The sequence below is a fragment of the Ascaphus truei genome, chromosome 4, assembly GCF_040206685.1.
Source record: "Ascaphus truei isolate aAscTru1 chromosome 4, aAscTru1.hap1, whole genome shotgun sequence".
Lineage (NCBI taxonomy): Eukaryota > Metazoa > Chordata > Amphibia > Anura > Ascaphidae > Ascaphus > Ascaphus truei.
In genome coordinates this window covers 234,966,477-234,978,967 of record NC_134486.1, presented here as the reverse complement: position 1 = coordinate 234,978,967, position 12,491 = coordinate 234,966,477, and the positions used below count along the sequence as shown (strand labels likewise).

The following is a 12,491-nucleotide window of genomic DNA, read 5'->3' as shown; positions in this document are numbered from 1 at the left end:
TCATTTAAATTAATGGGCATTAAAAATAACTAGAATAAATTGATCCAAGAGGGATCAGAAAGATCCTCCCAAAAGTTGCCCTCTATAGCCAGTCAAAATGTAATTGGACTAAATGAGTCCAATTATATCTACAGTACATTAGGTGAGTGGACTAAACCAACCATTACAAATAACACCAGGCTAGAGTTTCACTCAGCAGAATGTCCCAAAGTCCCCTCTTTTGATCTTCGATGGTATTTATTTAAAGTCCCCTACATAATTAGGTGTCACTCTATTTGACCACATTCCTTCGTGTTCCCCAAAATCAAGGCTAAGCTTGTGCCACAATGGGAGGAAGATCTGGGATGTGCCCTGGACATATAATATAGAAGACTGGGAGGACATCTTAGAGGTCACCGCACAATCTTCCATTTGCACAACAGTAAAAGAAAATGCCTATAAAATTATTTACAGGTTGTTTCCAAGGACCCCCTCATCTGCCCTAAGGGCTCCGGGCAATGTGCAGATTTCCTTCACATGTTGGTTGCTGTGCCCATTTGTGGTACAGATCTGTCTAGACTAGCACATGATGTGCTGGGTATGTCCTTCTGGCTGGACCCCTGGTGTGCCTTCACAATAAACCATTTCACTAATTTGACAAAAACGTTAATATTACATATTATGACAGCGGCCAAGTGTGCAATAGCTTCATGATGAAACGTGATTTCCCCACTTTAGCCCCCATTAAAAATACATTTAGTTCAACTTCCAAATGGAGAGGTTGACACGTCTGATCAGGGACACCAGTGCGAAATTCCAAAAAGTATGGCATCCCTGGCTGATATACTACAGCTTACAAAATCACCAGCTTCCCCAACAAATAACCCATTGGCCTCCCCCTGAAATGCAGTTGACCATCTTCCCCAAAATTGCTTCAGCCCTAAAATTGCCCCGGGCCCTGGTATATTGAGAACCTCTGGTGACACGTTTTGTCATCTGCATATTTACATCTTAACATGGTTAATCATCAACCACTGTATGTATATCCACCTGGAGTCCCCCTCTTTTGTACCCTCCCCTTCCACCTCTAACCCACCCTGTCTTTGTTTCTGTATCTCCCTCTTACCCCCCACCTTTCCCATGCAACATTGTAAAACTCAATAAAATCTGTGAAACAAAAGCTTATCACTGGAGTAAAACCCAGTTAATGTCATGTGCTTTCATGAATACTGCATTCTTATTAATGTGTGTTAACTAAAGGTAAGATCATGTTCAGGGCCGCCAACAGAAATCATGGAGCCCAGGACAAATGAACGGAGGAGGCCCCCTCTCCCCCAAACCCATAGAGCACCTACCACGAAAAAATATTTTTTACCGCGCAACTTTTACTTAACTGTTTTCTTCTTTTTGTAATACGGGAAAAAAACATTACAATGCAATCTGTTTATTTTTATAGGGGGCGTGGCGGGGGGGCGAGACTTGCGGCTTATTCCCGGGGCAGGAGGCGGCCGCGGGGGAAGCTGGGTTGGCGCCCGTGGGGGAAGCTCAATTGGCGCGCGGGGGAAGCTCAATTGGCGCGTGTGGGCTCGCAACAGCACTTCCCCTCCGTCCCACATTGGGAGTGAGGGCGAGTGGGCCCACAGGCAGCAGGCCGGACACCCTGCTTGCCCTGCGCATGCGTGCCGGGACCTCGGCTCTGCGCATGCGCACGGGGAATCGCCACCATTTTTTTTTAATATAACGGACCCGGCCGCGCCCCTTGAATCACGGGGCCCGGGACGCCAGTCCCGGCAGACCCCCCTGTTGGAGGCCCTGATCATGTTAAATGGTTTAACAAAGTTGAGTGAATCTGGGCTTAAAAGCTCATTCTGTGATCCTTTTGGATACCTAAAACTATAAAGTGAATAGTTCAAATACCGTTTTATTTCATCCTTGCAAGTATCCAGTGAATATCTCAGAAGTTGAAACTCTGCTCCAGACGACAACAAAATAAACTTATCCATGTAATAAAACTGCGGGAAATGAACAGGCTTAGAAAACATTTCCTTCCCCTAAAAAAAAAAAAAAAAAGAAATATATTAATGTCACCTAGTGGTTTTTATTATTTTCAGTTAGTGTGCCCTTCCTATAAATTAAGGATTCTGGTGTGGTTTTTTTAAGTAAAGCAAATATATTTCGCGTTCTATTAATATCTCTTTACTTTGCATCCACTGGATTTTTTTTTTTATCAAAGTCTACTTGCTGCACAGATAACAACTTTAAACTTTAAAATACTCTTTCTATTTAGGGACCTAAAATCCGTAAAGACCCATGAGCTGTTTCACAACTTGTATTTGAATCCAGTCTCCTTGATTTAAATAACCTCAGTCAATTTGCTGTTCCAACCCAGTTTGTATTTTTTACTCCATCCTCAAAGTATTTATAAGATTCTTCATTTTTTTAAATGTATTTATTAGAAAGCTAAAGAAAGGAAACAGGATTAAAATGTCTAGGAGATATACATCCATTAAAAGTTCTGCTAATCTTACGTAAATAATCTTGTTCTTTTATTGAAAGATGTAATTTTAGCTTGATATAGAGCTTCTATTTTCTATAATACAAATAACATTCAAAGGTCATTTTTTCTCCTGTCAGTCATACATGGAGCAAATGGAGAATTTGTGGCATGAAATCTAAATATAACACAGCCAGGAAAGAAACTTGATCAGTAAGGATAATAGGAATAAGCTTTAGAAGAACGTGCCCTATTTCCTACAACTACACCCTCACCAGCCAGCGAGAGACAAAATCAAAACATTTTGTCTCACAAAAAAACAGTCGCGCCGTCACTCTCATGCTGTCACAAGCGCGGTCACTCCAAGCATGGACGTGGCCTAAGGTTGTACTTATAGTGCCGGCAACGCGACAGATTACATCACCCGTCGCCGTCGCGATAGTTGTAATTCAAGTTTAGGCGACATTGCTGGCTACAAGGCCAGTGACGTCATAAAAGGGGAAGGCAGAAGGACGGAGAAGCTCTCTGATTGGCCACAAGGAGAGACCGTCGCCGAAAAAAATCAAATAACAGTGACTACAAGATTTTTGGTAGCGCTGCCGCTTGGTTGCGCCGTCGCGTGCAGTATAAGCGCCAATGACGGCGACAATGCGTCACCATCGCATTGCCGGCACTATAAGCGCAGCCTAAAGCAGCCATTTCTCCCCCCAAAAATTGGCATTATGTAAACTGAGGGCTCCCCAAGATGTTAACATTTTAACTTGCATTATCATTTCTTTTTTTAAATTGAGAATGTCCATCAGGGTCACCAACAGAAGACTGAGGTGTCATGTCAAAATGACATTGTGGCTTTCTACTCGCCGCCAGAGTAAGGCTGTCCTCGGGGCCATATTGTTTTTTCTGTAGAAGTATCCTTGTTCCAGGAGCTTAACAAGGTAATATCTTTGAAACCCGAAGGTTTAAGGAGCTTTACGCAGTACAGGTAATCTTGGGGGCAGTAATTAATGAGCAGCACTGATTGCTGTTTTCATGTATACAAGTTATATGTTCATTGAAGAAAGCCTTGACTAGATTACATTAGGTGAAACATGGTTGCCACTGATATCTGCTCTCGGTCTACACAGCACCTGTTAAAATGAAGTCATTGAAAACTGCTCAACAACGTGCTATGCTTAATCAGGTTAATCCACTGTTGACGGTAAAACCAGACATGCATTTTAGAGCAATGCGCAGAAGGTTCGCCTGAAGCAAAAGCTGTACGGTATGTAGACCTCCGCTTCTTGGTTAAAGACATTGGGTATTTTAATCGTTTTTCCTGGTATGCTGCCACCTCTAATTAGGATACTACAGTGTGTTTTTGCTGGCGCTGGGATACCCACTTCTCTGTAGTCAGCAACTGCCAATTGTAAAAGCCTACCTTGCTTCCTCTCCAGCTGACATCTACATCAGACAGAGAGAAACAAGGACACCCTTTCATACTCAATTGTTAGTTTAAGCAAGGAATGGTCCAGAGGGACCAAAAGGTCTGCATTCCATATGACACTATCTGTAAAATATATAGGACCTCAACCTTTTTGCGTGTTGTCAGACAACCTGGGCAAAAGATCCAAATTACACAATACAGTGTCTGAAACCTTTATTACGCTATTTATAGGTTGACAGTAACCATGGATTATTTTGTTGAATAACATACATATCTATATTACATATATATCTATATATAACATTTGGTGATGACCCAAAAAGGAGCCAGCTGAATTCTGTTAAGCATGTAACCTAAATTAATCATGTTGCACTGCAGTGTCATCACATTGGCTCAGAACAACATAGATATTTTTTTTTATGGTTGTGATAGCATGATGGACTGACAAGATTTCATTAGTGCATGAGCTCTTGAGATGTAGTTAATGTATAAAACCTATTGCATTTCCCTGGCTGTAATTAAATGCCAAAGTAATCTTTACTTTGACTTCTTTTGATGATGACCCATAATCAAAAGTTTAAATAATGAAGTGGTCCAGACCTTGAATTCGCTATGTGAAAGGTTGAAACATGTATTGAATGCTATGCCACCAATTGATTGATATTGTTTAAAGTCTATTAAGAGAATGCTGTGTCCATAGCCATTGATCATATGTATAATTGTGGAAAGGACTGACGTGTAGCACATATTGCAAAGACTAGGGAATACACAATTTTGGCCTGTTGACTGTACAAAAAAACAATACTGTAGTGTTACTAGAAATATAGTGACCGTGAAAAACGGCCACTTCATTACCAGCACTAGTGCAGGATCTGCATTCTTAGAATTCCAAATCCTCATTGTTCTGTCATCAGAAGAAGAAACCAACCAGTTCCTGTCATAACTCCAGCCCAATCCAGTAATTGCAGCATCATGACCTAAGGAAGAAAGTTAATCATGTTTAATCTATGGTATAATATAGCTACAATTAATACCTAAATCGCATATATTTATTGTTGTAAGAAACAGAGCTAATGGAGTTGAAAAACTGAGTTACGGATCAATGGAGAAAGCCTAAAATAAGAGGAAGTAAGTACAACAAATTCAGTCACTTACAGTATCAAATTCAAAGAAGTGAGGATGCAGTACCTTGCCTGCAATGTGCCACTATAGAATTATCAATCCTATAGTAAAAGCAACGTTTACCAGCACAATATGGCAATTTTTAAAACAAGGTCAAAACCAATGCAAAAAACAGCACCATTTTGTCAAAGAAAATGAGGAACTGGAGTTTTTCCTTTGAAAAATCATGTGCCGTATTTGTCTCCGTTTGCAGCCAGGAAACTTTAATAAATAACTAATTTTTAGCCCATTTTGCCCTGACATGCATAAGCTTGAGATTTAGCCACTGCTACTACAACACTACTTCTCCTCACTCATCAATACTCCTAAATCCAATCCATGCCATCTTTTCTCTGTATTTGACTCCCTCCTATGACCTTCTCCTCCCACTTCCCATACTCCCTTCACTTCTACTCAAGCCTTTGCCGACCACTTTTAAGGCTAGGTGGCTGCTATCCACAATGAGATTCATTCTGTCCCTTCTCCCTCCTCTCTGCTTCTATCTAACCCACCTTCTTCAACTCTTGACTCTTTTTCTCCTGATACAGAGTTGCTGATGCACTCTTGATCCCATCCCCTCACACCATATCAGAACTCTTGCTCCTGTCTTAGTCCTCACTCTTACACATATCTTCAATTACTCCCTATCCTGACACTTCCCCTCTCCACCTTTAAGCATGCCTATTCGCATGCCTATTCTCAAACACCCTAGACCCTACATGCCTTACTAACTACCACCCTGTATCCCTCCTGCATTTTGTCTCCAAACCGCTAGAATGCCTCATGTTCTTCCATATGATCAACTCTCATAAATCCTATGCCTGCCTGGACCTTTTACAATCTGGTTCCTTTGCAGCTCACTCAACAGAGACTGTACTCACAAAAGTAGCCAGTGATCTACATGACGCAAAATCCCATGGTAATTTTTCCCTAATTATCCTACTTGATCAATGTGCTGCCTTCGATCACATTCTTCTCCTTCATATTCTAAACTCTCTTGGTATCTGCAACACAGCTCTATCTTGGTTCTCATAATATATCTCTCCCATTACACATTTTCAGTCTCTGTTGCCAAAATGTCTTCATCTCCTGTTGATCTGTTTGTTGGTGTAGCTCAGGGCTCTGTTCTGTGACCTCTTCTCTCTCTACACACTATCACTTGCTGATCACATCAACTCCTTTGGCCTTAAATATCATCTCAATGCAGATGATACACAGATCTATCCACCCCTACACTCACACCTGCTCTATAGTGCCAAGTACTGTATCCGATTGCCTCCTCGCTATATCCTCATGGATGGTGCTCTGTCGCCTTAAACTTAAGATTTCCCCCTAAACCTGGCCTAATATCCTCTTTTTCTCACCTTAAACCCTTTTTCCTCACTGACACTTACCTGTGGAACTCCCTGACACTCGTTATATGCCAAGCACCAAGCACCATCTTCCCCACCTTTAAGTCAAACCTTAGAACTCACCTCTTCAATTAAGTATTTCAATAGCCTAGACTCATGGCTACTGTCCCACACCCAGTCGATCCTACCAAACACTCACCTGCTGTCTCATTAAGTGACCCAATATACCGCTTAGATTGTAAGCAGGAATTTACTTTCCTATTGTCTGATTTTGTTTGTTGCACATAATGTGTCAAAATTCCCTATACTGTATTGTCTCTTTTGTAAAGTGCTGAGTACACTGTGTGTTCTGTATAAATAAAGATATACATACATACAGTATTAATAGGGCTGAAGTGGCTCTGTGAGTTTAGGCATTGACTCTGAAGCAGGGGAACCCATCTCAAATCCCAATGTCAGGTCCATGTGACCTTGGGTAAGTCAATATAGCTCCCTGTGCCTCACGTGCCAAATAGATCGTCAGCTCTATGGAGCAGGGACTCTGCAAATAAAATTCTATGTAGAGCTCTGCATACCACTCGCTATATTATATCAGTGAAGCGTTTTGAGTTAAATTGGGAGAAAAGCCCTATGTGATCTAAAGTTATTATTAATAGGAAGAGTTGTGGAGTGTAAAGGACGCACAAATTGTGCACCTCTTATTTTTTTACGCTACGAAAAGGGGAAAAAATACAGTATGTGATAGATAGCATAAACCAACCTGGTTGGCAGTCAGTAAAATAGCATTTATATGTGAGACTAGCTGAGAGACCCGGCGTTGCCCGGGATGTGAACCGTGCTCACACTGACACACACTGCTCATTGTTCACACTGCACACTGCACACACACACTGCACACTGCACAAACACTGCTCATTGGTCGCACTGACGCACACTGCGCACACACAGCTCACAGTGACACACACTGCACACTGCACACACACTGGTCACACTGACACACACTGCTCACTGCTCACACTGCACACACACACATACACAGCTCATTGCTCACACTCACACTGCACACTGCACACACACTGCTCACACTGCTCACACTGCACACACTGACACACACACTGCTCAATGGTCACACTGCACACTCACTGCTCAGACTGACACACACTGCATACTGCACACACACTGCTCATTGGTCACACTGCACACACTGACACACTGCTCATTGCTCACACTGCACACAGTGCACACACACTGCTCACACTGACACACTGCACACACAGTGGTCATTGCTCACACTGCACACACTGACACACTGCTCATTGCTCACACTGCACAGTGCACCACACACACACAGTTACAGACAATCACAGACAGTTACACACACTCACACACAGTCACACACACTTACACACACTTTCACAGTTTCAAACAGTTTCACACAGTCATAGACACTTACACAGACTTACACACACGCACACGCTCTCACACTGTGAAATACTTACACACACTGTCACACACAGTTATACACAGTCACAGACACTTACACACAGTTTCACACAGTCACAGACACTTACACACACTTACACACAGTCACAGACACTCACACACAGTCTCACACAATTACACACAATTACACACACCAGCACCAACACCCGCTCCCCCCCCCTCCTCCTGCGCAGGCAACGGGGACAACGGTGGGTAGAAGGTGAAGCGGGGACCGGAGGGGCATCCCCCCTCCCATCTCACGTCCCGTGGCCTGTCACGCGGTGACAGGGGGGAGCCGGGAGCGGAGGGGCATCCCCCCTCCCATCTCACGTCCCGCGGCCTGTCACGCGGTGACAGGGGGGAGCCGGGACCGGAGGGGCATCCCCCCTCCCATCTCACGTCCCGCGGCCTGTCACGCGGCCTAGGGGGGAGCTGGGACCGGAGGGGCATCCCCCCTCCCATCTCACGTCCCGCGGCCTGTCACGCGTGACAGGGGGGAGCCGGGAGCGGAGGGGCAAGAGCAGCACGTAGCATGTGGATGGGGGGGGGGAGCTCACCCGTCCTGCCGCTGCCTCACTCATCCTGCCGCTGCCTCACTGGTCCGGCCGCTGCCTCACTCATCCGGCCGCTCCCACGTGGATGTGAGGCGGGAGGCCGCGTGTTGTGGCCGCTCCCCTGCGTGTGTCCCGGGCGCTCGCTCCGCTCCCCCGCTGACTGTAGCGGCGCCGGGGTGTGAGCTTGGGGGGGTGGGGGGGAGGTGAGCTTGGGGGGGGTGAGCTTGGGGGGGGGTGAGGTGTGTGTGAGCTTGGGGGGGGTGGGAATGTGTGTGTGTGTGTACACGGGACTCCGGGTAAGTTCGGGCACAGGGAGGGTTGGGGGGGTGTGGAAGTTGAGGTGCGGTCCAGCTGACGGGGGAGAGTGAGGGGCACCGGGAGGGGATTGTGTGTGTGTGTCCCCGTCCGTGTCCGTGTGTGTGTCCCTGTGTGTGTGTGTGTCCCTGTGTGTCCTTTGGCCCGTCACTCCGCCTCAGGCCAATGAGAGGTGTGCGGGGGCGGGCCAAGGGACCAATGAGATTTCCCCTAGGGACACCGGACATCCAGGCAGGCAGGCATACAGTGCTTTCACTAATATAGTATAAGATAGGAAACTCCACAACATTTTGAGTTAAGCACACTTGGTATAAAGTTAGTATTGGTTTAAAGGCAGCAGTAGTAGCAGCAGATTGCAAATCAAAGTGCTGCTGACCCATCCAAGAATAAAACAAGTTTATACTGCGGTATCTTTGTGTAACGGTGTTTCCCCCACCCTCTGGGAGATTCTGCCATTACTGGTCCTGTGGTGCATGACACCTGCTGGTACCAGGAGGGCTGAGCTATCCGTCGATGGTAGTGGGACACAGGATCAGGTTTCTGGGGTACATTACCCATGTGGTTCTCTAGCAGTGCAGCGCCTCCATCTGCTATAGGCTCCAGGTAGGTGGAGATGATCTCCTACAGTAGAACTATCACCTCTCCCCCCAGTAAGATCACACACTAGGTGGGAGTATAACAACAGGAACGGTTTATTCTCTCTCTCTCTGTGCAGCACAGTACACGGCAGGGTTCTGCCCAATGCAGCAACTATCAGCTACTCACTGAAGGATGGTCTCTGGACCTTCACTACAGGCCAAGGGCACCCGCAGAAGTCCCAGCTCTTCCCTGCCCCTTTAGCAGGGGCAGAGGTATGTTACACACTCACTCCCCCGAGGGGAAGAGGACCAGAGAAGGCCCAATAGTCAGGCTCTTGGCTATGTGACCTGCCTGTCTCAAGTAGATAGAGGCACTACTAAAGTTGGGGTGGCACTGAACTTAAGTACAGCTAGGAGGAGAGAACCAGGTCTGTTCCATGATTGGACATGTTCAGGCCAGATGTCACTGCCTCCCCCTGTCACTCAAGTGCGGCTCCAGTGAGTGGGGAAACCCCATATTGACTACTGGCAGCCTGATTGTACCAGGACCTACTGCCAGGAGTAAGGCAGGTTAGTAGCCAAAGGTGGCATGGCTACATCTGTAAAAACAATAAAAACCTTGTTACCAAAATCACTCATTATTATTTATTTGTTGCAAGATCAGCTTCAGAACCGTGTTACCTTGAGCAAGTAACTTTATCTCTCTGTACCAAACTTACAATTTCAAGGTCTTCAGGCAAGTAAATGATTGTGCTTGTTTTGTTTTACTGATTATAAGTCTGTATACCATAGCAACACAGAGTCAAATAAAAATCCTTAATAATGATGTACGAGAGCACAAGAGATTAACATTCTATTCTCTAGCTACTGTGATATTAACCTAGTGCTTGTTTCTTTCTACTTTCAACAGTAATATTACACAACACACATTACTTCTGCGAGGGTCACTGTACTATACATCAAGTTTAACATTATTATTTAAGCATATTGTCATGGTCCAAAAACAGTACTACAAACTACAAGGATATCGTTTTTCACAACTGGCTTCTTTTAGGCCGTGCGTATAGTGCCCGCGACGGGCGACGGCGATGTCGCCCAAAAACAAATACATTGCCGCCGACTGCGACAATGCGACGGAGTGACGTCGCGTCACGAACTTTGGAAGCTGGCAATATTTGATTTTTCAAGGGTTGTCGCCTCATGTTACAGCCCCATAACAAATCAAATGCCAGAACGCCCGCGCCGACACCGCAAAGCGAAATATAACTTTCGCTAGCGGCGACGGGTGATGTCACCCGTCCCGTAAAGCTACGGGCACTATACGCACGGCCTTATTCTCTCTGTCTCAGATATGAATATTAGTGTGTAAACCTTTTGAGAAAAAGGATTAATTACAACTTGATGACGTCTCCTTCTATGAAATTGTGTGCACTTTATACACTGGAGACCACCTGCGGTATCCTTGGGCTTCTCACGGGTATCAGGCTGGTGGGTCCATGGGGGACACCTGCGGGGAAGAACCGGTGGCCCCACATCTGTGGGGCACCGCGGACCCGTAGTGCCCACCCGTGGGTCCCAGACCCCTGTGGGAACCACCCGAGGCCCCTCAGACACCTGTGGGTCTGACCCGGGGCCCCCAGACATCCGCGGGCCTACCGTGGGGACCCAATTGTGGCCCACTGTGACCCGCGGAGACCACCTGGTGGGCCATGGCACCTGGCGGGACCCACCACCAGGCCTCCAGAACCTGTATGAAACAAGTTGCTGGTAACCTGTAGGTCTGTGAGGTGACCTGTCAGGCCCACCGGGGACTCACGTGGGCCTGGGGTATGAACCCTGTATGTAAAAGAATAAATCATGTATTTATGGGGGGGCACAGGGGGTGGGTTATGTATTTAATAAATATAATGATGTTTATTGTGGGGCAGTGTATTGTTTTTATTGTAGGTACTGGGGGTGGGGGGAGGGGGTATTGGCCCCAAGGGTATGTGGGTAGGCCTTCCGGCTGGGTAGTGGGTGAGGGTGGTTAGGCCTCACGGGGTGGGGGGTTAGTGGGAGAGGGTATGTAGGGCTCCCGAGTGGTGGGTGAGGGTGGGTTAACCCCTTAATGACTGTAGCGGTTAATAACCGCTATGGTGATTAAGGGGTTAGAGGACATTACATAGGATGTTTTTATTCTAGTGAATGTCTTGCAGCACCGGAGGGACATGGGCAGGATGAAGATGAGGATGAAGACGGCCTTCATCGTGGGTGCCTGTAAAAGGTAAGTGTAATATGGTTTTATTGTATTTATTGAAAGTTATATGTATTTACAATGGGCAAATGCATTATTATCCATATGTGGATAATAGTAATTTTGCCCATTACTGTATAGTACACTGGCGACACACTTTATTCGAGCTCGGCTAGTTCCGCGAATTCGGGTGTACTCGGGTGTATTCAGGTTTCTGATCGTTTTCTGGAATATGGAAAATAGCTGAAGCGCTCAAATGCAGGTATATCTCAAAATGATAATAAGCCAGACCACTGTACCAGGGTACTAACAATTGATATAGTACCTATTGTGTCATATAATGGGTACTATCCTCCTGAAGACAGGTGGTGTGTGGTGCAACCCACTCACCACCAGTCTCATTGGCAGGTTCCCCTGAAAAATATGCAAATACTCACATCCTGGTAGGGCAGGCAGGCAGGCTGTGCAGCTACTCAATGCAATACAGGGAAAAGGGAGACCAAAAAGCGCACCAGCACAAACGGAGCAGGAAGAAACCAGGACAAAAAAATTATTAAAAGGGCACTTTAATGTGGCAAAAGACCCATCCAATGCATTTCGAACATCGCAGCGTTCTTTTTCAAGGATTGAAAAAGAACGCTGCGACGTTCGAAATGCATTGGATGGGTCTTTTGCCACATTAAAGTGCCCTTTTAATAATTTTTTTGTCCTGGTTTCTTCCTGCTCCGTTTGTGCTGGTGCGCTTTTTGGTCTCCCTTTTCCCTGTTCTGATCGTTTTCTGCCAGAGTGCATTGCGTTATTTTCCGGCAGGGATTTAAGCTTTTTATTCCGGCTTGCTGAAATACTGCAATGCCGTGAAAATACACATGGTGGCGCTTGCGAGCTGTTCTCTGTGAAGTCGTCCCCTATAATGAATTGTA

At 45.8% G+C, this 12,491-nt stretch overlaps 1 protein-coding gene across 2 annotated transcripts in view; it reads right to left on the bottom strand.

Moving 5' to 3' along the window:
- WDR27 (WD repeat domain 27) overlaps positions 1 to 12,491 on the bottom strand; it is a 585,895-nt gene that overhangs the window by 356,344 nt on the left and 217,060 nt on the right. For both annotated transcript variants that reach the window (XM_075597051.1, XM_075597050.1), the window contains exons 18-19: positions 4,752 to 4,873; positions 1,897 to 2,030 (exon numbers count right to left, since the gene is read on the bottom strand). In XM_075597051.1, coding sequence (XP_075453166.1) covers positions 1,897 to 2,030; positions 4,752 to 4,873 — 256 coding nt within the window. The remainder of the gene's footprint in view (positions 1 to 1,896; positions 2,031 to 4,751; positions 4,874 to 12,491) is intronic.